Source organism: Bubalus kerabau, chromosome 4 (genome assembly GCF_029407905.1).
Source record: "Bubalus kerabau isolate K-KA32 ecotype Philippines breed swamp buffalo chromosome 4, PCC_UOA_SB_1v2, whole genome shotgun sequence".
NCBI classification, from domain to species: Eukaryota; Metazoa; Chordata; class Mammalia; order Artiodactyla; family Bovidae; genus Bubalus; species Bubalus kerabau.
The window spans coordinates 112,061,643-112,086,599 of record NC_073627.1 but is presented as its reverse complement, the minus strand read 5'-3'; the positions used below and the strand labels follow the sequence as shown (position 1 = coordinate 112,086,599).

The following is a 24,957-nucleotide window of genomic DNA, read 5'->3' as shown; positions in this document are numbered from 1 at the left end:
CTGAAGTAATACTACCATTCTATAAAGGCAGGATGGAAAAAAATTGGGAGAAGGTGGAATAAATCAATATTCACAGGATTGTCAGAGAGTTCCCAGAGCCAATTATGATGACATCAAAGCAAAGCAAATTTATATAAAGATGATGAGTTCGTCCAATTTTGTAACTAGTAGGGAAACCAAGCAGAGATCCAGACATGTTAATGACACTATCTGAAGACGCATGGAAATGTGCATAGGCCACCTGAAACTAGGAAGCACCTACTGTGCTCACTGGTTTTTTCCTCTAGGCTGGAAGAAAGTTTTTTACTCTAGTGGAGGAAGTGTCTGCATCTTCACTAAATATGGGGTCAGTGGGACTTCCCTGGCAGCCCAATAGTTAAGACTCCAAGCTTCCAATGCAAGGCATGCAGGTTCAATCCCTGGTTGAAGAAGTAAGATCCCGCCTGTTGTGTGGCCAAAAATAAATACATAAATATGAGGTCAGAAGATGGATGAGTCCTGCCCCTCACAAGTTTATTTTACATTCTCCCAGAATGTAAAGAGAAATCACAGAATGACATTAAATAGAGATAGGGATCACACTTGCAAAAACTATGTGCACTTTGTCCCTTACCCCAAGCAGTTCTTTCTGCTGCTCTTTGTCGGCTTCCACATAGAGATCTGAGCCAAAGCCAAAGAAAAGGGCAGCACAGGTCTGACAGCCCCAAAAGAGGTCAAGCCGGGAGGAAGCAGGTAGGATGGGTAGGGATCCTAAGCTTTGCTGAGGAGAGAAAAGCAAAGTCCATGAGCTAGTCCATGAGGCCTACAGCCAAGTGGGTATCAGAGACCCAGGCATCTGGTTGAGCACGAGAAGGTTTCTTGCCAGGCGACAGGTAGGATTTCTGGAAACGACCTAAGGAAAAAGGTACCAGCAACTGCTTAGAGCTAGAACTGTCCAAGATGAGTAGGCTTGCAGAGCTGTGGCAGATGTTAGTGCTCAGCAACCAAACTGTGTTTAATGATCTCCTTTAGTCACTCAACAAACAGTTTTCACATGTGGATGTGTGTGAATGTGCTGTGTGTATAGACTGAGCTGGGTGATGGGAAACCATAAAGAGATATGTTCCCACTGGGAATCTTATGTTGGACACAAAGACCAGTAAATTGGCAACAGTGATGCAGTACTGAGAAGCCCTCTCCACCCCTACCCCTACCCTACCCCTGCCAAAGGGGCAAACAAAGGGAGCTCTGGGATTATAAGGAAGACAGAATTACTAAAGAAAAAATTATTCATGACATTTGGTAAAGGAAGATTTTGTTCAAGGGGGCTACTGCAATGAAATTCTGTACTAGAAGAGAGAGATTGTGTTTGACTCTGAGTGAAAAATAAAAAGGAAGTTTATAGCCAGGCGCAGGGTGTGGGTCTGTGGATGGAAGATCAGTAAGAGGAAACATCAGGAGTAAGGGGGGTTCTGGCTTACCTGACCTAATGTATTTTTACTGAAGACAGGCCAGGGTGATCACACTTCAGATGGAGGAGAGTGGAGGATAAGAAATGTGATCAAATGTTGATGGTGATCAGATACTGAGGACGGGGATTCTGGCTAAATGTACTTAGCAGAACTCTTGCTAAAATTAGACAAATGCAGAGACAAATGTGGAAGTGCACAAATTGATGTCACAGAAGAGCCTGAGTCGAATTTGGTCAAGTAGAGGATCTTTGTCAATACCTATCCCAGTCTTGGTTGAAAAGGAGCAGAAAGTTAGCCAAAAGCTAAGTGAGCACTGAAGAATGACTAGGATTCACCATGGTGAAGCATGGGGGTAGAAGCAAGGTATCAGAGGGGCTTAAAGGGAAGCATGACTCAAAATCAGGAACTAAGAGAGAGCATGACATTTTGGGGAACTGCAAAAACTTGGTCTAGTTTGTGTTCAGAGGGAGAGGTAGAAAGTGGCAAGAGATGGCACCAAGCTAACTACCCTCGGAGTCTGGGCTTCATCCTGGAGTCAGTGAGGGCCTCTATCATTGGGTTTTCATTCCAGAGGAGGAAATGATCAGGACCCCTTACTGAGCTGTCTTGGATCAGTAGTGACACAACTGCCAACAACAAGAAAGATGCCAGCTCTTTGAGAACACCTGATTCCATCCACACCTGATCCCCTGCAGGCACATCCAAAGGAAGCGCTTTGGCCATCTTTTCCTGGCCATTAAAACAGAGTCTTGGTGACCTGATATTATTAACACCCTCATAAGTTGAGAGCATATCAAAAATCACATAATTTTTCCAGCCTAATTTTAATTTAGTAGACTCATGTTAGTGGCACCTGAGAATTACGTGGGGAAATCTTTGAAAGAAGTATCGATGCCAGGGCCACCTTCGGAGATTCTGATTCAGTTTTCTAGGGTGGAGCTGGGCATTGGCAGTTTTTAAAGATCCCTAGTGCTGTCAGGGCTGAGAACAGCTGCAGAGCACAGAGCCTAACCGCCTTAACTCCTGAGAAGGAAATAGAGTCCCCTTGCCATCCTCCAAGTCCTCCAGCCAAGATTCTCGGTCAACTTTGCACACTTTCCCAGCAGATCTTCAGAAGCTGCCTATATCAACTGCTATGACTGCTTCACGCCCCACTCCTCTTTTACAAATAGATGCAAGAGGACCCTGTTCTAAAGCAGGCATAATACAGCTGGAACAGGAAGGCGACCTCACCTACCCCTGGGCACTCACAGCCATCAGCACCATCTCACTTCCTGGGCTGTGTTGTCTGTGCAGCACTGAGGAGCTTTGTCAAGGATTTGTTTTTCCCCTGGATTCACCCGGAAACTCCAAGCAGGCCTCATTAGCACATTACTCACGCTCACCCAAGTCCCACACATCACTTTCCTCCTCACCCCCACCTCCAGATTTTTTCTTTTTCTCTACTTGCTCGTTTATTCAGTGCAGTTGGGTTTTGTTCCCTGTGCCCCGAGAAGCACATTTTTGGAATGGAAATGCTGCTGGAAAAAAAGCAGGTGGCTACAGGCTCCAGGGTCCCAGCCCATTGCCCCTCGTCATCCTCCCTGTGAAATGCCATCCATCAGGAGCACTGAGTGACAGTCCTCCTAAATACTTCCCAAGGTGCTGCCCTGTTTTGCTCCTTCCACACTGAGACAGCAAATCATTAACTCAGAGCCCCTGGGTTGTTTCTTGCAGCAATTAACAGCTGCCCTGGTGTTAATTCCCAATTGATAGTCTCTCGATGTTGCTGCTCTTACAGCTGTCGGCTTTTGAACCCCACAGCACATTTTGAAAGTAACATGATGGGGCGATGAGACTCTGCCCCTCCTGAGCTTCTGGAAAGCCCTCACCAGGCTTCCTGGGGAGACCCGGTGCCCCAGGGACTCAGCCAGCCAGCAGGGGGCCCCACCCACCTCTTTCAGATGACAAACTCAGGAGACCAGCAGAACTGACTTCCCTCTGCAGTGGCAGCCCTAGGGATATTCATGAAGCTTTTGTTTGTTTATTTAGGCTTTTCTGGAATTCTTTTCTGTTTGTTTTGAGATGGCTGTATTTTTCCTTCATCTAAAAAAAAAAAAAAAAACCCGCTCATTCAAATCAGTCTATAATTTTAATCCCAGAACCACACAGTTTCTCACATCTTGCCTGTGTTGCTTCCTCCAGCTCCCTGTGGACAGAATGAGACTCGAGAGGATGGTAAAATAATCCAACTGCCTCCCTGCAAGACAGGAGCCTGGATCGTGCCAGCCATCATGGCCTGCTACCTCCTAGTGGCAAACATCCTGCTGGTCAACCTCCTCATCGCTGTCTTTAAGTAAGAGGGTCTTTCTTCAGAACCCGTGGAATGGAGTAGGGAGACTAAGGCAGGAGGGGAGCATGATGTTGCGAAAAGCAAGGGTGTTTCTCACTTGATTGTCTCTGGTCTCTTTTTCAGCAATACATTTTTTGAGGTAAAATCAATATCCAATCAAGTGTGGAAGTTCCAGAGGTATCAGCTCATCATGACTTTCCATGAAAGGCCCGTTCTGCCCCCACCTCTGATCATATTCAGCCACATGACCATGATATTCCAGCACCTGTGTTGCCGATGGAGGAAACACGAGAGTGACCCAGATGAAAGGGACTATGGCCTGAGTAAGCTTTGAGTGACAACCCCCGGCAACTACAGAGCAGGAATCCCCACTGCTTCTATTAGCGATCATGCAAGACCACTGGGCACCTGGTTCCTCCTGCTTCCTGCCCACAGCTCTGAAGACTTGGGAGGGGTAGGAGGGTATGCGCGATGAAAAATGGTGCTGGAAAGAAGACAGGAGAGGCTGCAACTGAGCATTCTTAACCTCTCCGCTTTCTTAGTGAGATAAAACCAGACTCCAGCAGGGCTGTCTTAGCACCTTCATAGGTTCTAAGCTTACTTGCCAGACATCCCACCACAAGATATATCAACCACGTTAATATGCTCCCAATGCTACTGTATATATAATTTAAGCATCCTGACATGCAGAGTTGTAGGTGATTGAGTTTGACTTTCTTTGATTGCTTTTGGATCTATAGTGTTTTTAGGTCTTAAACATTTCCCAAGCCTTAGGGGGTGTTCCTATATGACTTCATGAGGAAACCAACAGTTTTTTCCATAATCCAAGAATAAAAAAGACTTTCCACCAACCACCTTCTAGCCCAGTATTTCTAAAAAGAGGTTCAATTGGGGGAATAATTCTTTATTATATAGAATTGTTCCACACATTGTAGAAGATTTAGCACATCCAGCCTCCACTCATTGAATACTAACAGCTCCTGCAAGTTCCTAAATGTCCCCTGGGTACACCCACTGTTAAGAACAGTAGGATCCAGCCCCATACAAGCAACCTCCTGTGGTTTCTCAAAGAGTGTCAAATAGACCACCTACACTAAATCTACTGAATCAGAGCCTTTAGGATTGTGGCCCAAGAATCACCTCCAGGTGATTACTAGTGCAACTAAAGTTTAAAACCAAAGCCACTCAATAATCAACTGTTTCTTTAAGTCTGAAGCTTTTAACAACTTCTTTGACATAGCAATGCCTGACCTCTTTCGAGACATTAAAATTGGAAAGTTGGAGAGGGGTTAAGAATTCCAAAATTCACTGTTTCCATTTGAAATACCCATTTAGGCAAGTAGAAAGCTCAAAGGGGAGAAAAGGTTCAGATTTCCACTGGGCTCTTTCTACCACTGTATCAGTTACTCGTTTGTTTACTTGCTATAAACAGAACACCAGATACAATAACACAAATATGTAAGGTTTTACTTTAACTCACACAACAAAAAGTGAAAAGGTAAATAGCCCAGAGCTCAATAATGACTCACTAAAGTCAAAGACCCCACGCCTATTTTTAGACTCAGCTATTCCCTGTCACACTGTCTTGTCTCACAGTAGCAAAATAGCTGCTGTACTTCCAGTCATCACATGTCCATGTTCAAGGCATAAAGAAGTATGAAGATGAAAAAAGGTAGAAAGAATCAACCACATACCTGTAGTTGATCAGGAAACCAAAATCTCTTTCCAATACCTTTGAAAGAAAAAGGCGGTGGAGGTGGGGTGGGGATTGAAATGTCAACCTTTTCCTGCAGCAGATTTTTTTTTGTGTACCTTGAGCCAAACTGTGTTTCTTGGTTGCTGCTCAAACTTCAAGGAATACTGGAAATATTTGGCTTTCCAGTCTCAATAGTTGGAAGAGGGAGGGGAAATTGGGTCACAAAGGGCTTTTAGTAAGGCAAATGAAAAATGTGTGTCTGCCACACTCCTCAGCCCAGGAGTTTTTAATAAACCTTTCTCTGCATAGCTTCCCTTTTCTTTATTTAGCTACATTGTTATCCTTACAACATATATTATTCTAACCATTCTCTGCAGTAAGCCAGGTATACTTAGGTGAGATTCAGAGGTCCAAAATGAATCTAACACCCAGAAAGAGGACAATGACACAAGTCAGCTGACCAGGTTTGGATTTAGTTTGAGTCTCGGTGAAGAATCGAGGCACCGTTCCCTAACCTGATTTGAGTTAGGAATGTCATTAGGCCCACAAATCAGGTTCATTGCTTTTACTTCTCTGCCTCATCTCTCTCATCTTTTCCACAGAGCTCTTCATAACTGATGATGAGCTCAAGAAAGTACATGATTTTGAAGAGCAGTGCATAGAGGAATATTTCAGAGAAAAGGATGATCGATTCAACTCGTCCAATGATGAGAGGATACGAGTGACTTCAGAAAGGTGTGTTCTCTGGGCTCATGTCTCCTGGGGATGTTTTATACCACGGCATGCCTTATCAATTGATTTTGTTTGCAGGACCACAAAGAAAACAGAGATTCCCCCCTGCCCCCCCCCGCTTTTTGCTTATTTTTATTGTACAAGAAATCATTGAGCTTATGAGAGAACAGAACATTGTCTGAAATGTCTATAGATCAAAATCCCAGACTTGTAAGTCCTAGATTTCCCAGCAGGCAGTAGAAGTCACCTTCTTGGACACTGGAGATTGTTGAGTCCAGGACAGGGCAAGAGTTGTTGACTCAGACCAGAAATTGGAAAGTTCAGACCTAGACACAAACCAAGAGAAGCCCAGCCCGACTCAAGGTTCTCATCAAGTTTGTGTTTCATGTAGATCATTGAGCATCTTCTCCAAAGGTCAAGATGGTCCTAGTTGCCTGGCTTGTAGGGGTGCTCAGTGCCTTCTGAATAAACAACAGCAAGAGACTTGTGAATTAGAATAAATGTTGAGGGTGTTTTTTTCAATTATTTTGTGTTTTTTTTTTTTTTAATTCTTATAGAACAAGGTAAAAACAAAGAAATAAAAGTAGATTTTTTTCTACTTACTTATTATACACTTTTAGATCTCACTGACCAAATAGGTTTATAGACCAGTAGGGCTGTAAGAAAAAAAATCTCAAAGAGAAGAGAATACTTAAAATTTAATAAATCTAACTTTTTGCAAATAAATTTAAATTTTTCTGATTTTCCTCATTTTGCTGTAGTCTAATACAAACTTCATTCCAGGCTGGCATATTCCAGCATTTGGGCCACTGCTTTTCTGAAGAACACGCCAAGTATTACAAAACATTAGTGTAACTTTACATTTTAAGCATTTGCAATATAGAGATGGCAGAAGTTACTTATAAATAGTGGGGAAAAGGATGATACATTCATGACATCAGTTGATATATGACTCAGACTTTTAAGATTTGAGTCAGTCACGTCTAGTTTTCATGAAATGACATTTTGTCTGCTTAGCCACTTCATACGTTTTCTCTAATGGTCTGCAGAAATGACACAAATGGCACTTTTTCTATCCCTGGCCCATTATTTATTTAAGGAATGCAGTCTAGATAAGTGCTTATATACACACATGCCATTTAGTGATTATACCCATAGGTACTAGCCAATATTAATAAAGTTTAAAGCCATGCGCAGATTTTATACACATCTGTCACTGCAAACTAGAACATTTTATGATGATACGAAGTGAAGCAATTTTCTAGCAAACAGAGGAAGAAGCTGCAAATCTGAAGACCTCTCTTATGCTAAGGCCTTGAAAAAGTTATTTATTAATGGACATATTAGCCATGTAGTTCCCATAAAATTGTACCATGTGGACACATTGTCCATTACTCAGGCATATTTGCAAAGCATGTGTCCAGGACCCTTTGCAATGGCTTTTTGTATTCAGAAAACCGCAGACCTGGGAGGAAAGAAAGGTAGGGGGAGGAGTATTAAGATGCAGAGAAGTCCTTGTCTCTCTGGGGAACTAGCATGAGAGGTGCAGACACCAGGGCGTGCAAACTGTAGCCTGTCACAAAGCCCCTTTGAATGGGAACATGGAGGAGCTAGAGCACCTCCACCTGAGGCTCTCACCTCACATTTACAGATGCCTCCAGGAGACTTCTTCCCCGAGGCCCTCTTCCTCTCTGGGGAGTTACCGAGCCCCACCCTTCAGGAAGGTGACCAAGATGAACAATTCCCAGAAATCAGGACAGAGTGCAGGGCAGCCCTCCCTGTGACCTAGGCGTTAGCTGACCTTCTGGAGTAACGGGGCCCAGAGGGCCAGGGTGAGTTCACAGCTAAGCCCAGGTACCAGAGAAGTGAATCTAAGCCCAGGCCTCATTCTGCTTCTGTAGCTTCTGTCTGTGTTTATTTGAAGTTCTGCTTTTGGTGGTGATGGTAGTAGTTTTGCATCTGCAAATGTACCAAAAATAATGTCTTTAAACACTAGAATTATACTCAGTACAATAGAAACACCATGAGGTGCATTGGGGAACAGAGATCAACCAAGGGAGGGAGGGGATCCGTATTACCCATTTCACACATTCTCCAGGACATGTCCTTTCTAAGTGGAGTGGCAGGTGAAATCACCTGTCCTGTTTTACATGAGCTAGCTGGCTAGCTAGGTGAATAGATAGATGGGTAGAGAGATGATAGATAAGTATGTATAAACTCACATTTGAATACATATGTTAAATTTATATAAGTTAACTTCACATTTTATACTATATATTTTATAATTTTCTCCTCATATTAGATAACCTCAATACAGAGATTTGAAATCAGAAAACTTAAGAGCTGGTTTTTTGCTCTGTTTCTCCCCTTGCTACTACCTTTAAAATACAGTTAATTTATTCAAGTTCTATTTGCATGAATCTCTTTAGAAGTAAAAATGTACTTCTATAATTGTCTATTTAAATGGATCATTATTAAATTATATTTTTGTCACCAAATAGTATGTATAGGAAAGACCCAATACAATATTCAGGAGATCATTAACACCTTGGAGGAACTGATTCTGAGAAACCCTTGTCTTTGCCATTTTTATATAGCAATGACCATGATGTATCTAAAGCAATACAGTTCCAAAATATAGTGAGCTAATTGATTGTAGCCAATGCCGTTACTTATTTGGGACAATATCTAGCTAGTGATAATTATATTAAAATAGCCAAAATTTTAAGCTGTTAAGCAACATTGGTAACTACCTTCTTTTCTGAGGATATTTTTACCCTGGCTTACAATAACCAATCCTTGGAGTTTGTGCCATCAAATTCTGTGCTCATCATGCTTCAACTAGTGGGTTCTGTTTCAATACATGCATACTGGGGCTTTTACTGTGTACCAGGCAATAAGGCAGAGCTCTGTCCCCAAAAAGCACAGTCTTGCTGAGTTCTAGTGTACACCCAAGGCAGGAACAGCCAGAAACATCTAACTCACAGTTGCCAAACTTTGGAAGGCCTTAAAATCATCTGGAAAGCTTGTTACAAGACAAGTTTCTGGGCATCCACCTACATCCTTGGTTTCTTTTTTTTTTTTACATCCATGGTTTCTGATTCACCATGTCTACGATGGGACCTGAGAATTTGCATTTCTAACAAGTTCCCAGTAATGCTGATGGTAATGCTAGTCCTGAACCACACTTTGGGGAACACTAATGGAATATAATGGACAAGCTTAAAGTCCCAAGTAGGATAGGACAGTGCAGAATTATTCACTGTGGAACATATATCAATAAAATTCAGTACCTTACATTTGGAACAGTTCTGGAGGTCATTAAGTACAGATTGTGTGTGTGTGAAAGTCAGTCATTTGTGTCCGACTTTTTACGACCCCATGGACTATATAGTCCATGGAATTCTCCAGGCCAGAATGCTAGAGTAGATAGTCTTTCCCTTCTCCAAGGGATCTTCCCAACGCAGGGATCAAACCCAGGTCTCCCACATTGCAGGAGGATTCTTCACCAGCTGAGCCAGAAGGGAAGCCCAAGAACAGATTACTTGTACCCAAAGCAGTGTTTCTCCCACACACCTGACCAGCAGCAATTTAACAAGCATGTGCTGAGCAGGGCCTGGGGTTGGAGTGGGGATAGAAGGATTTTGCTTTGAAAGAATGTATGATCCAGTTACAGTCAGCCTCTATTTGAGCACCTCCTGAAGGAGGAGAAGCTGCCTTAGATACCAGCCTCATGAATAAATACAGAAAAAATTACATTCTACTCTCTCTGAAAAAATGTTTCACATATGGTAATATCATCATCATCTCCCATTTGCTTTATCGTTTCTAAACTAAATATCCCAAAATCCTTTAACCACTTAGCATGTGTACAGCAGATCTTCCACTACCCTGCCCACTTTCTCAATATGCACTTTGAATTTTCAACATCACCCTTTAAATGTGATATCTAAATGGAACCTAATTCTGTGTTATAGTTAGAGCCTAGACTCAATGCCTTTATTCATTCAGTTACTGTTTTTAATCATCTACTATATGCTAACCTAATACTTACAGAGTACAATAGGAAAAGAACATGTAACAAGGGAAAGAACATAGTAAAATGGAAAGATTTTTAATACTAATTCTGCAGTAACTAGCTGTGTGACCTTGAACAAGTTACTTAACTCCTCTAAACCTATGTCCCAATCAGTAAAATGGGGACATACCTGTGGTATTAATACCTAACTAAAATTTTAAAAGTTATTGAGATAACATACATGAGATACTATGTTTTAACTGGTAGTTATTATTTTTGGATCTACACATTTTATTTGCTATGGGATTGCATTACCATCATAGCAGCCAAGTCATATCTTTGGTTCAGAGTGAGCCTACAATTAATTAAAACCAAGCCTTTTTCACATGAGATATTTCAAATATCTTCCAACTTCTTTGGAAATGTTTGTTTCTAACCTAAAATCAAGACTTAGCATTCATTGCTATGAAATTTGTCTTTAATTCCACTTCCTCTTTGTGTGCTCAGTCACTTCAGTCATGTCCAAATCTTTGCAACGCCATGGATTATATAGCCTGCCAGGCTCCTCTGTCCATAGAATTCTCCAGGCAAGAATACTACAGTGGGTTGCCATGCCCTCCTTCAGGGGATCTTCCTGACCCAGGGATAGAACCCGCATCTCTTAGGTCTCCTGGATTGGCAGATGGTTTCTTTACCACTAGCGCCACCGGAGTCCCCACCTCCCACCCCCAACTTTGGCTCATTATTATAGCATTTTAAGGACAACTTTGGATCCTCATTTTATTGTCTGTCTACTAATTTTTCATCCTATTGTTTTTATATCATTGTTTGCTTGATAAACATATCTGCTATGCCTTCGACATAATCCACCAAAATCTCACCAGCATAAATCAAGCGAACCAAGACAGAACTAGGATATTGCATGACTCCAGTAAATCAGGTGAACCAAGACAGAACTGAGATATCGCATGACTCCACTGAATCAGGTGAACCAAGACAGAATTAAGATATTGCATGACTCCAAAAACTATCTTTCATGATGATACCAGTCCATGTTATACCATCTCTCACTTGGTTAATCAGCCAGCCAAGTATTCACATTTCTCCAGTCAACCTAGTGTATCAACCCATTTACTAAAATCACAATGTACTTTATGAAAAATATTGCGCATCTATGTTTCTTTGTTAGTCTAGATTATCAAAAGAGAGACAAGATTAATATTGAGCCTCCTGTTAATTAATCCTGTCTCTTTAAAGTACCCAAAAGATAGCATCAGCTTAATTACTTAAAACTAAGCCATTCTATGGGCTTCCCAGATGGCTCAGTGGTAAAGAATCCACCTGCCAATGCAGGAGACTCAGGACACATGGGTTCAATCCCTAGGTTGGGGAGATCCCCTGGACAAGGAAATGGCAATTTGTTCCAGTATTCTTGCCTGGGAAATCCCATGGACAGAGAATCCTGGTGGGCTACAGTCCATGGGGTTGCAAAAGAGTCGTACATGACTTAGTGACTAAACAACAACAAGCCATTCTATAATGCTGCCTAGAATTGATGTTAAACTCCCATAATTCATAGAATCAGGAATGTTGAGTACTGAGAAAACATTTCCTATCTGCAGTCTCCTGGCATTTCTTTTTATTTACCTTTGGCTCTTAAGGGTCACCTAGATTTTCTGGTAATCATAGATGGAAGTTCTTTTCTGGTCCCTTTAACTCATTTAAAGCAGGTTTTGCAGACTGGTCGCTCGTGGGCAGCACCTGCCCACAGAGGGCTGTTGTGTTGAGCTGACAGTGATTGTTAAAATTCACTCTGAATGCCTTTGGCCTGGACATGCTCTCTTCTGCCACAGAACCTTCCGCTGGTCTCTTATGCTTTGCCTGCTTCACGTACTTCCTTGATCTGCCCTCCCATAGGGATTTGGTCCTCAGACCCCTAACTTACAGCTTCCAGTTTATCCTCACCATCACCCTACCTGTTGGGCTCCACTTTACAGAAGTTTCCATTTGAATTTTCTCCTTGACAATAACAATTTAGGCAAACTGTAATATGCATCATTCCTTGTTATCATCTTTTAATCTAACATTATCTTTCCCAAACCAATAGGCTCTGTAGCCCCCTTTTTCTACTTTACCTAGATCCAAAAAGTATTAGACAATGACTATTAATAGTATTTTACAGTTACAATGTTTCATAACAAAGAGAGAATAATTTAGAATATATGAAATTTATAAATAAACCCCAAATAGTGTAAGTCATAAAAGAGGAGCTTCAGTCACTTGCCACTGTATCTTTTTCTAAAGCTGATCTTTGCTATCTCCGTTGATAGATCCAAGTTTAACTTTTCTCCCCTCTTTTGGTCCCAGAGTTAATTAGAAGGATAACTGGCCCAAAGGGAAGGGTCGTCATCGTCTTTTATTCACTAAGTCATGTCTGACTCTTGGCAACACCATGGACTGTGGCCTGCCAGGCTCCTCTGTCCATGGGATTCTCCAGGCAGGAATACTGGAGTGGGTTGCCATTTCTTTCTCCAGGGGATCTTCCAGACCCAGGAATCAAACCCAGGTCTCCTGCATTGCAGGCAGATTCTTTACCTAATGAGCTATGAGGGAAGCCCATAGGAAAGGGGTAGGTGACCCTAAAGTTCACAAATTACGTTATCAGTCTATGGATAAGCAAGAGTTCACTTTGGCTGCTCTGCATCATTGTCTTTGATCAAAAAACCTGTATCAGTATACCCCTTGCCCCTATAAGAGCCCCAACAACTGGGCTCATGTGATCTGAAGTTGTTTCTGCTCTTCATCCTACACCCATTCAACTGCTAGCACTCCAGGTAATATTTGAAATTTAGAACAGGCATGACCAGCCAGTTGTCTTTTTCCTATTACCATAGTTCCTTTAATCACATTTTGAGGTTATCAGGAAAAAAAAAAGAATTTTCTAGAAGGTAAGCACACACAATACAATAATCCTTCAGTTCAGTTCAGTCACTCAGTTGTATCCGACTCTTTGCGACCCCGTGAATTATAGCATGCCAGGCCTCCCTGTCCATCACCAACTCCCGGAGTTCACTCAAACTCACGTCCATCGAGTTGGTGATGCCATCCAGCCATCTCATCCTCTGTTGTCCCCTTTTCCTCCCTCTCCCAATCCCTCCCAGCATCAGAGTCTTTTCCAGTGAGTCAACTCTTCGCATGAGATGGCCAAAATATTGGAGTTTCAGCTTTAGCATCATTCCTTCCAAAGAACACCCAGGACTGATCTCCTTCAGGATGGACTGGTTGGATCTCCTTGCAGTCCAAGGGACTCTCAAGAGTCTTCTCCAACACCACAGTTCAAAAGCATCAATTCTTCAGCACTCAGCTTTCTTCACAGTCCAACTCTCATATCTGTACATGACTACTGGAAAAACCATAGCCTTAACTAGACAGACCTTTGTTGGCAAAGTAATGTCTCTGCTTTTGAACATGCTATCTAGGTTGGTCATAACTTTCCCTCTGAGGAGTAAGCGTCTTTTAATTTCATGGCTGCAGTCACCATCTGCAGTGATTTTGGAGCCCCCAAAAATAAAGTCTGACACTGTTTCCACTGTTTCCCCCTTTATTTCCCATGAAGTGATGGGACCAGATGCCATGATCTTCGTTTTCTGAATGTTGAGCTTTAAGCCAACTTTTTCACTCTCCTCTTTCACTTTCATCAAGAAGCTTTTTAGTTCCTCTTCACTTTCTGCCATAAGGGTGGTGTCATCTGCATATCTGAGGTTATTGATATTTCTCCCGGCAATCTTGATTCCAGCTTGTGCTTCTTCCAGCCCAGCGTTTCTCATGATGTACTCTGCATAGAAGTTAAATAATCAGGGTGACAATATACAGCCTTGACGTACTCCTTTTTCTATTTGGACTCAAATTCAGACTTAAATTGAAGAAAGTAGAGAAAACCACCAGACCATTCAGGTATGACCTAAATCAAATCCCTTATGACTATACAGTGAAAGTGAGAAATAGATTTAAGGGACTAGATCTGATAGAGTGCCTGATGAACTATGGATGGAGGTTCATGACATTGTACAGGAGACAGGGATCAAGACCATCCCCATGGAAAAGAAATGCAAAAAAGCAAAATGGCTGTCTGGGGAGGCCTTACAAATAGCTGTGAAAAGAAGAGAAGCAAAAAGCAAAGGAGAAAAGGAAAGATATAAGCATCTGAATGCAGAGTTCCAAAGAATAGCAAGAAGAGATAAGAAAGCCTTCCTCAGCAATCAATGCAAAGAAATAGAGGAAAACAACAGAATGGGAAAGACTAGAGATCTCTTCAAGAAAATTAGAGATACCAAGGGAAAATTTCATGCAAAGATGGGCTTGATAAAGGACAGAAATGGTATGGACCTAAGAGAAGCAGAAGATATTAAGAAGAGGTGGCAAGACTACAATAATCCTTAACATATTGCATATTGAAGTTGAAATTTTCTGTGCTGCCAGAATCTTCTTTTGAATGCCCTTTTCCTTATCACTTTGGCCGTTAGAGGCTGGTTGTCTTACGACCTGGATTTCTTTTTTTAACCAGCCTATTGAGTGCCCTTTGATGGACTTCTGGCTGTTGCTTTCTTGGCCTCCTGGGAACAAGAACCACCTCATACCTTTCCAGGTTTCTGTTGGGTGCCTATTGTGACTGTCTCTTGAGTTATTCTGAAATAAGTCACACAAGATCTGGAAATTTGAAAGAAGGAAAGAAAAATAAAGTGTTCCTCCCATACAATATCTTTCTTTCCAAATCCCTTTTTCTTTTCTTACTTAGTCACTGCCATATGTATCTCCTTGAGGATTCCTTTTGATCCATAAAATCTTACCATTCTTATCTCCATATGATCTCCTGAGTTATTTGACCAGAGTCAGCTCCTGGAAACTACCCCTATGAGCCAAAACTCTTGATTTGTTTCTCATACCTATTTATATCTGTAATGCATGCCCATTGACAAATTAACTTTTCCAGAATTCTTTTTAAAGATTAAGGGAAGAACTCTATGTATGGAACAAGCGTATGTAAGTTTGACTCTAGGAACTTTCCTCTTTTTTATAACTCCTATATTAAACCCCTATCACTTATATCAATGACCTGACTGACATACAGTCAAGTGATTAAACACATCCAGGATTCTGAAAGAAAACAGATAAAACAGTTCTGTTTTGTTGTTTTTTTTTTTTTAAATTCAAGTCTTACGTTCCAAAGCGCCTCAGAGCCCACAGGAAAGTTAAGATTTGGTGAAGAATAGCTCCTTGACCTTGTTCTAGAATGCTTTCCTCCCCTAGTTCTACCCCCTGGAGCCATACTTCTTTATCTTTGCTCTTGAGGCTCCCACTGGGCACCTCCTTGCTTTCCCGGAGGACCCCCTTCTTCCTTGTACCTCCTCTCTCCCTCCCATTCCTTAGGGTCCTTAGTGTCTGGGTTCTGTTTATTCCCCACAACCAAGTCCTTACTCTTTCATTGCCTCTTGGTGCCTTAGCTCAGCCTTTCACCTGCTAGTTTTCTCTGCAGTGTTGTATTCTGGAACTAAAGCGAGGTAGGGTGCTCAGGGGGGTCCCCACAGTGCAGGGAGATATCTTCCCATGCCCAAAACAATAGCCACATGCAGTTATACTCAGAGAACATCTTTATCTCTTTCCATACCAACCTTGTATATACCAAACTCCAGGAAAGGACAGGAGAGGGAGGAAGAAAATTATCCTGCATTTTGTAACTCTGCCAACACTGAAAAGCTAGGTGGACCCAGTACCTAAGTATCCCAAACAAAAATCCTCATTCTACAGAAATGTACCATCTGTCCCACTCCTGCGTTTAATGAAGTAGTATTTTTATCTACTTACCGAAAGCGTATTGCATTGCGAAAACGAACTGTAATACTTGCAAACTCCATAGGATAGATGATGAAAAAGTCAATTGTAAGTCTCTAAGACTCACAAAATTATTATTGTAAGTAATTTGTTTCTTGGGCTACGTGTATACCACAAAACAAGTGAAATAGGAAAAAGTTGAATTTTCTTTCTGAATCATCTGTGCTAGCTGGACGAGTAACATTGGGTTTGCCAGATACAGAATTGCTCAGTGTACAAGTCTTTTGGAAATATACCTGAGCATCATGGCAGAGTGTGCCTAGACCCTAGAGGTGCTAAACTGGCTATGGAGCAGCAGAAAGGAGCAAAAAAAAAAAAAAAAAAAATGTTTCTGAAGCAGGGTTCTTGAGAGCCGTCCAGAAACTTAGACTGATGAAGGGAAACTGAGAGATAAAAAGAGCAGAGTGAGTTGTTGGGGGGCGGGGGAGGGTGTTGCAAAGGTAAGAGAATCACATATTCCCACTCTGGCCAGCAGAAGTAGGCTTTTATACATGTATGTGTTTTTTTTTTTTTTAACCTATAGGTCCCTCAGAGAGAGAAACCACATGCCTCTTGTATCTCCTTCTGGCAATGAAATATATATTCTTCACGGATAGAGGTGTTGCTGTTGTTAACACACCACCACCACAACAATTGGAGGGATCTAGCTCTAATTCCTATCATCTTCTGTAAAGCATGTAGCCATGTTCCTTTTAAGGGTCAATGGTCAAGTAATTTGCTGTGCATATTGGAAGAATTAGGAAAGTATCTTTATCCTCTCAAAAAAAGTTGTGAATAGATCTTTTTTAGATTCTCCAAGATTTGCCTTTTGGCATTTAAAAGTGAAAGTTTAAGCTCAAACCAAAACTTGCCTTTGGTTTGTCCTTTCCAAGTTAATGTGAACAAGTGAAAAATATGGCACAATTTTATTTCAAATATGTGGTCTCCGTCTTTATAAGTAAATGGCCTAGCAACCCATTAAACAATTGAAATCAAGTTTGTCACAGTGATTTGTTCAGTGAGCCTTTCTTGACATCTGGCAGGTATTGGGCTGGCAACATGGAAATGCAAAGGGGAATATGAGACAGATCACACCCTTAAGAATTGGGACTATAGAAATAACTGGGATAGAAAGCACCTGGATCAGCTACCTGGAAAGACAGAGAGAGGCGTAGGATGATTTATTGATAGCCACTCTAGAGTTTACCACAAATTATGTAATCTTAGCCAAATTTCTTGATATTTGTTTATCCTTTATAAATGAAAGGATCGGGTTAAATAAGGTCAACCCCAGGTGACTCAGTAATAGGACCATATCAGTTCCTTTGGAGGTACTACTTTCTAAAAAGATTGTTGTGAATAAGAACAACAACAAAAGATTATTATGTATATGCAAAATAAACATAATCCCAGTCCATAAAATACAAATTTTACATGCACACTACGGTAAGAATAGCTACATTCTACAATTCTACTGCAAAACTGGGTAAAGTCATGCAAATGTAACATTCTCATTTTGCTGGCGACTGTTACGCCAACATCCTAGTCCTTATTTAGGTCACTGAACCCTGCCCCAAGCCACAGTGAAGCCAGGAGGGCGGCAAAGAGTGGGACTTTGGCCTCACTCCTCTTCAAGACCTCCTTGCCTAGGTGTTTATTTGTTGGGACTGAGCATGACGTTTCCCTGAGGGAAAGGGGATTAGTAGCTAGAAACTGCTGGATTCAATCAACTCTCAAGCCTTTTCTAGCTTAGAAAGATTGGAGTTCTGTGATTCCCAGTGACAGGGTCACAGCCATCCTCTCCTCTCCACCCCTTCTCACTACCCACACCCCCTCAGTTCCCCCCAGTGGGACAGTGATGGCACTAAGTTGGGGCACAATTCCAAGCCCCTCTGTCCCTGCTCCACAGCCTCCTGCAGAGAAACTACCCAGAGTGACTCTGGTTCTCTCTTCCCGCCCAGGGTGGAGAATATGTCCATGCGGCTGGAGGAAGTCAACGAGAGGGAGCACTGCATGAAGGCCTCACTTCAGACTGTGGACATCCGGCTGGCGCAGCTTGAGGACCTCATCGGGCGCATGGCCACAGCCCTGGAGCGCCTGACAGGTCTAGAGCGGGCTGAGTCCAACAAAATCCGCTCGCGGACCTCCTCGGACTGCACAGATGCAGCCTACATTGTCCGCCAGAGCAGCTTCAACAGCCAGGAGGGGAACACCTTCAAGCTCCAAGAGAGTATAGACCCTGCAGGTGAGGAGACCTTGTCCCCAACTTCTCCAACCTTAATGCCCCGTATGCGAAGCCATTCTTTCTATTCAGTCAATATGAAAGACAAAGGTGGGATAGAAAAGTTGGAGAGTCTTTTTAAAGAAAGATCCCTGAGCCTACACCGAGCTACTAGTTCCCACTCCGTAGCAAAAGAATCCAAAGCTCCTGCAGCCCCTGCAAACACCTTGGCCATTGTTCCCGACTCCAGAAGACCATCTTCATGTATAGACATCTATGTCTCTGCCATGGATGAGCTCCGCTGTGATATAGACCCACTGGACAATTCCATGAACATCCTTGGGCTGGGAGAACCAAGCTTTTCAGCTCCAGTACCTTCCACAGCTCCTTCAAGTAGTGCCTATGCAACTCTTGCACCCACAGACAGACGACCAAGCCGGAGCATTGATTTTGAGGACATCACCTCCATGGACACTAGATCTTTTTCTTCAGACTATACCCACATCCCAGAATGCCAAAATCCATGGGACACTGACCCTCCAATGTACCACACCATTGAGCGTTCCAAAAGTAGCCGCTACCTAGCCACCACCCCCTTTCTTCTAGAAGAAGCCTCCATCGTGAAATCACATAGCTTTATGTTTTCTCCTTCGAGGAGCTGTTATGCCAACTTTGGGGTGCCCGTGAAAACAGCAGAATATACAAGTATTACAGACTGTATTGACACGAGATGTGTCAATGCTCCTCAAGTGATTGCTGACAGAACCACCTTCCTGGGAGGTCTTGGAGGGAAAGTGGAGGAATCGTTGTGCTGCCATCCCGAGCGAGAGGCAGAACTGAGTCACCCCAGCTCTGATGGTGAGGAGAATGAGGCCAAGGGCCGGAAGGCCACCATCACAGTGCCCCCCCAGGAGGGTGATAATTCAGACAGAACCCTGTCGAACAACATCACAGTTTCCAAGATAGAGCGCGCCAACAGCTACTCAGCAGAGGAGCCAAGCACACCATATGCCCACACCAGGAAGAGCTTCTCCATCAGTGACAAACTTGACAGGCAGCGGAACACAGCAAGCCTGAGAAATCCCTTCCAGAGGAGTAAGCCCTCCAAGCCAGAGGGCCGAGGGGACAGTCTGTCCATGAGGAGACTCTCCAGAATGTCTGCTTTTCACAGCTTTGAAAGCAAGCACAACTAAACCTTCTAATAAGCTTTGCAGGAGGCTCAAGAATCCAGCCCTCAAATTCTCCCTGAAATTCACCTGTTCCCGTTTCTTGAAACTCACCTGCTTTATTCTTAGCTGAGCAAAACAAGTCATTCCTTGGGAGTTGTTAACTAAAAGGTGACTTCTGGGTCACAGATCAAGAAAACATTTGATCTGGCCCAGTGCAAAATGCAGGGGATTTAAGTCATGTTCACACTTGATGGGTAGGGAGGGGAAAGAGGGAGAAGAAGGGTTGAGATGAATGTGTATAACTAGTCATTTCAGAAAGCCATGAGCTCTGGGAATGAATGGGGCATCAAGCATGCTCCATGCCAGGAGGCATCTTTCCATTTCTGACCATTATCAAGAGTTTTAGGATGCAGGGCTAAATTGCAAAATAAAATAAAGTAGCCAGCATACAAATGAGATATTCTAAACTTCAATTCTGTTTTCTTTTCACATTGGCTCCATCACTGGTGACTGATGAAGAGCATCCTTTTTATTCAGTATAAGCCGGCAGCAAGCAGTTCTACCTAACGTCCCACATCCTTCTCATGCCAACACTTCTGTAATTGATCATTATAAAGAAAAAACAAGGTAACAGTCATAGTTCACCTGTCTCTTATATATTCATTTCTGGTGCCACAACTTTTATCTCTTTTGAAGAAAATAAAGGGAAAAGAAATGCCTTTTTGTATTGCAATCAAAATGAAAGAAGAGTTGATGTTAAAAACAATTGTCAAGTGGTTTATTATATACAGTGGGCATTCAAGTATAGTCAAGTAAGCTCAGGATGAATGTAATTAAATAATTTTATATTTTTTAATTTATTTTGTATCTCACTTATCATCAATGAAGCCACTCACTGAATATAATAGTGAACTTTAAAAAAAAAATAGTAGGCAGAACTCACCTAAAACTGCCATATGAGATACTGCTATATTCCCACCATCTATGTTATGTGTGATGCTGCTGTGTGACCCTCATCATGTGTATGAATCCACCATGTCTTCTGAACATCTCCAGGATGTAACTGCCAATTTTCCACACCACCTATCACATGACCATTTTGTATATGAATATCTGGTTACATGTGGATATTTTCATACCTAGAGTTTTGCCATTTAATCTGAGCTCAGCATAAATTTAATTGGAGTTTTTCAAGGGCTGGTATCTTTTTTATGGGAATGTTCCAAAGCACTTTTTAGGGAAGTTTCAAAACCATAAATAACCTTAGAATTGACTGGGAGTTTGGTATCAACCCAAGCCATCAGTAGCAGGCATACCATGAATATTTTTCTTATACACAGAGCTATAAAAAAGATGCAGTAGACTAAAATAGAAAGCAAATAAACATATAAAGAGTTCTGTAGTATATGCTGCTTATATGCATTTACACAGAGAGACATGTTAATATATAGTTTATAAAAAGACATATAGAGCTTTCTTAAAAGGCTTGGACTTTTCTATCATCTTGAGATATAACCAGGATTTTTTAATATCCAAGGAGTTCCATTGAAAGAGTTAATTATATTAAATTTTGACATGTTGAAATTATAAATTTTTAGAATCCCTATGACCTTAGCTTTTCCTTGTACAAAACTAGAGTTGCCAACATCACTCACTACCTTCCCTTTGCCTCTTTTTTCTGTGGAAGCACTTGCTGTCATGGCATCTCGTTTAGTCTGGTTTCTCCTGCACAAAGATTATTTCAAGTACAATCAGAATAGATGTACGGTTCTAAACCAGATAGTATTATGGACTCTCAAATATAGGCATACATTTCTAGATCAGAAACTGGACTTAAAGTGGGATAAAGAAATCTTTATCAAATCTTTGGATTCCTATTTGGATCACTGATTTAAAGGAGAATAAAAATCTTTAAGGAAAAAGACAATACTTGCTGGTTATTTTGTTTTTCTGTGGTTTTGAATTCCAGATTTCTCATTATGTGAAATCAAGTGATAACATGGACAAAATCTCTAGCCTTTAAATATTTAAAACAAAAACCAAAATCTTCTGAACAAGCTTTTCAGGTGTAGAGACAATGATGTTGCTGCATATAAAGAATTAAACAATTCCATCTTCACTCCTTGGATTTAAGTGAGTAAGAAACAAGTCACCAGAGTCCCTCATATATAATTGCTCTAGAAACAATTATATTTTTACTGGCCATTTCCCCTCAATAAACATGCATTTGGTCTAAGAATAGATTAGTTGCCCTAAAACTTCCTTGAGTCATGAATCTCCTTGAAGATCTAATGAAAGCTCTGGGCTCACCTCCCAGAAAAAAAAAAAAAAAAAGTATGTCCATGTAGAGTTGCAATATAACCTTAAAGGGTTCATGTACCCCTGGTTCCATATTGATTGATAATGAGGAAGAAGAACCATGTTTATTCATAATCCGTGCAGCTGTAATAGGCACTTTACATTTCAAGACCATTTCTCTGTGATTCTCAGGAAGGCCAAGTCTCAGCACCAGAGTTTAAACCCAGATTTTGTTACTTTTGTTCCTTGGATTAGCTTTTGCTAGTTTGATGTATTTACATCCTAAACACTTTGATGATTTTAAATATGGAACATACTTACGAAGCCAGAGGCTTCTCTAAATCTGTGGAGGAATCTAAGAAGGAGGTGAAATTATTCTTCTTTGGTCACAGAGCAGGATATCACAGCACCTCCAGGGCCTCATTCTGGACCAGATTGAAAATAGGGGAAAGAAATTATGAGCATGAGTGTTTCCATTCATTGTGATTTCTGGAGAGAACCAAATCTAGGAAACAAAGTATTTAACAGCCTTGACCTTGTGACTCCCTGGTCCTTTTGTTGTGCATGAAAATGAAGTTCTTAAATCTTTTGTGAAGTGTGTGAAATATATAAGTCAAATTTAAGTGACTTTAAACACAACCTGTATAACTTCCATGAGCCATTTCTTTCCTGTGCATTTACATGTGTGTTACGTTTCCATCCATTTCTTTCCATTTCTGGGTGTTCTACACACCAATGTGGCATTGATTCTGTGGCCTTGTACGGTCAGCTTGTGTCTAGACCATTTATTTCGCCATGTCCCTGATCAAGGGGATATTAATTACCTTCTCTGTGAATTAAGCAGCCCATGAGCAGCAAGTTATTGAGGAATATAAATAAAGTCATAGACCGCTCAAGGAAATAATAGCTTTGGTTTAATCATATGCTTCTAAGGTGCCAATTTTTATATACTACTATATGGAATGATTTGTTCTAAATTGCTCAGTCCTTTTGAAAAAAAAAATGTAAGGATGTTTAATGAAAATTACCTTGGGAATTCCTGATTAATCAACAAACTTTATATTTATACTTAGAAACTCTCTCCTGGGTGAATTTGAATGAAGCTGGAAAGCTTGGCTATAATTGGCGGGGCTAGTTTTTTTCTCCAGCCAGAAGGTGTATTAGGGGTCAGAATGCAGCACTTTACAGAACTGGATTTTTTTTTAAATCTAAGCTTCCAGGTCTAGGATATTATGTAGCACTTTGAAAGTTCCCCCTTAAAAAAAAAAAAAAAATATATATATATATATATATATATATATCAGAATTATCAAATAAAAATGTACTTGTAAGAAACACAAAATGTGTTTCTTCTGAATGTTTCAAATGTATTCTAAAAGATGGTTTCTATAGATAATATTATGGTAGATAACTGGATAGTACATTTTTTCCACTTTCTAAGGCTATACAGTCTAATCTTTCTGAACGTTTGGGCTGTTTCTATAATTATATATTATCCAGTCATCAATCATGCTATATCTATAAGCTATACTGTTCAGTGTGTGTGGGGCAATGCTGTATTATAAAACACATGTAAACATATATGTAGCCCGTATTTAACTCAGCATAGCTGTAGCATGTGGTTGTATTAATGAGCGTTACAGGATAACTTTATAATCCTTTACAAATCTGTAACATTCAATAAAGAAGCACATGTTGCAAGGATTAATGATGTTCCTAACTCCATGTTATTTAGCATCCTTGTGAAATGGGTACTTTTGTTCCTGATCTGCTTCATCTTTTCCACATTCCCATAGACCATTGTAAAATATTTGTATGAGCTGATGTGCATCCTCTGACCAGCCCTGCAAGCTGTGGTAGGCAAGTTACGGTTTTGTGAAAGATGAACTGGCATGTTATGCAAAAACTATATGACAAATTGAAAATAACATCTTAAGCTCCAGTTGAATTAGCTGTCTGTTTACATCTGCTAACCCAATGTGGAAGCAGTGTACAGTATTTTAAGTATGTTCATGTAGTAACACTAATATGTTTGTTTCTCGATAAAGTGATGCTAGTGTGTAGGTGGTTATATACTTGCTCTAAATACTGCATTATAGCTCACTGTTCTTTAACAATATTAATGTGACTTAAATGAAGTAATCCCTCTCCAAATCCAGTCTTAATTTTTGTGGCGACAAAATGCATGCACTGCTTTATGCATTTAATTTAACTTTTTAAAGGCACTTAATGTTTTACTATTGCCTGCTGTGATACTTAAACCAGTTAGGAACTCACTCAAATTGTTGGGCTTCTTACACTGTTTGGGGATTATGTCCAATTTAAAAAAATTAAAAACAAAAAAGTAACCAAGGATTTTTTACTATTTTTTTAAGCTCTGAACAAATAATATGGAATAAAGTATTAACTGCAGGGCCTATAGCTATGTAACCTGGAGATAGCTAGCCAACACCACTTGGGTTTACCAAGCTCTAGTGTTGGTGCATCTGTGATATATGAAGGACATATTTCTGAGTCTTTAGGGCCATTGGGTGCAAGTTGCTAAACCAGAGATGAGAGTGAGGAGTCCATTCAAGACAGTGTAGAAATCCACGTATCAGTATGGATGAATCCAGTGGACAATATGTGACCACTCTCCTACCTTGGGGCTTTTCTCACATTGTGTGTGAGCCTGGCCTGGGGGAGGGTGAGAGATGGGTGACTGCGTGTCTCATTGAGCACAGGTTGACTCTGAAGAGAGTGCGCTTCAAGGAAGTCACCATTTCATTGTGAAAAGCCATTCAACATCTGAACAAGGGAGGATGAAATTTGCATAGTCTTATAAATGATGGCTCCTCAAAAAGTAGAGAGAACTTTTCTGTCAGCCTGCACTGGCCTAGGCTTTCTTTTTACCTGTCAAACAGTCTCTTTCTCAGATTGGAGTCAATCAAAGGAGCAGTTGGTTCTGATTTTAAGGAAAACAGGATTTTTTTTTTTTTTTTGGTACTTTATTTGAGAAGTTGGTTGCGTTAACTTTTCTCTGATGAATTCCTTGCACTGATCACTGTTAATGAAATCAAGACATGACCATTTCTACATGTGTCTAAGAGGAATTCAGTGGCCAAGTAATCCAGGTGGCAGTAAGAGTGAGGTAAATTTTCCCTTCCCTAACTGACCTGCTCTCCCAACCCCA

General features: G+C 41.1%; 1 protein-coding gene and 1 long non-coding RNA gene across 2 annotated transcripts in view; one reads left to right on the top strand and one right to left on the bottom strand.

Moving 5' to 3' along the window:
* The window catches only part of TRPM3 (transient receptor potential cation channel subfamily M member 3), a 299,435-nt gene extending 275,946 nt beyond the window's left edge, over positions 1-23,489 (top strand). The window contains exons 21-24 of the mRNA XM_055578293.1: positions 3,636-3,786; positions 3,907-4,106; positions 6,082-6,214; positions 18,059-23,489. Of these exons, the coding sequence (XP_055434268.1) occupies positions 3,636-3,786; positions 3,907-4,106; positions 6,082-6,214; positions 18,059-19,511 (1,937 nt within the window). The 3' untranslated portion in view covers positions 19,512-23,489. The remainder of the gene's footprint in view (positions 1-3,635; positions 3,787-3,906; positions 4,107-6,081; positions 6,215-18,058) is intronic.
* LOC129650108 (uncharacterized) lies at positions 643-6,050 on the bottom strand. The gene is made up of 3 exons (XR_008713593.1): positions 5,478-6,050; positions 2,685-3,536; positions 643-892 (listed from the first exon to the last, which is right to left on the bottom strand). It is a non-coding gene; the product is annotated as an uncharacterized LOC129650108 (long non-coding RNA).
* Positions 23,490-24,957: the final 1,468 nt, after the last annotated feature.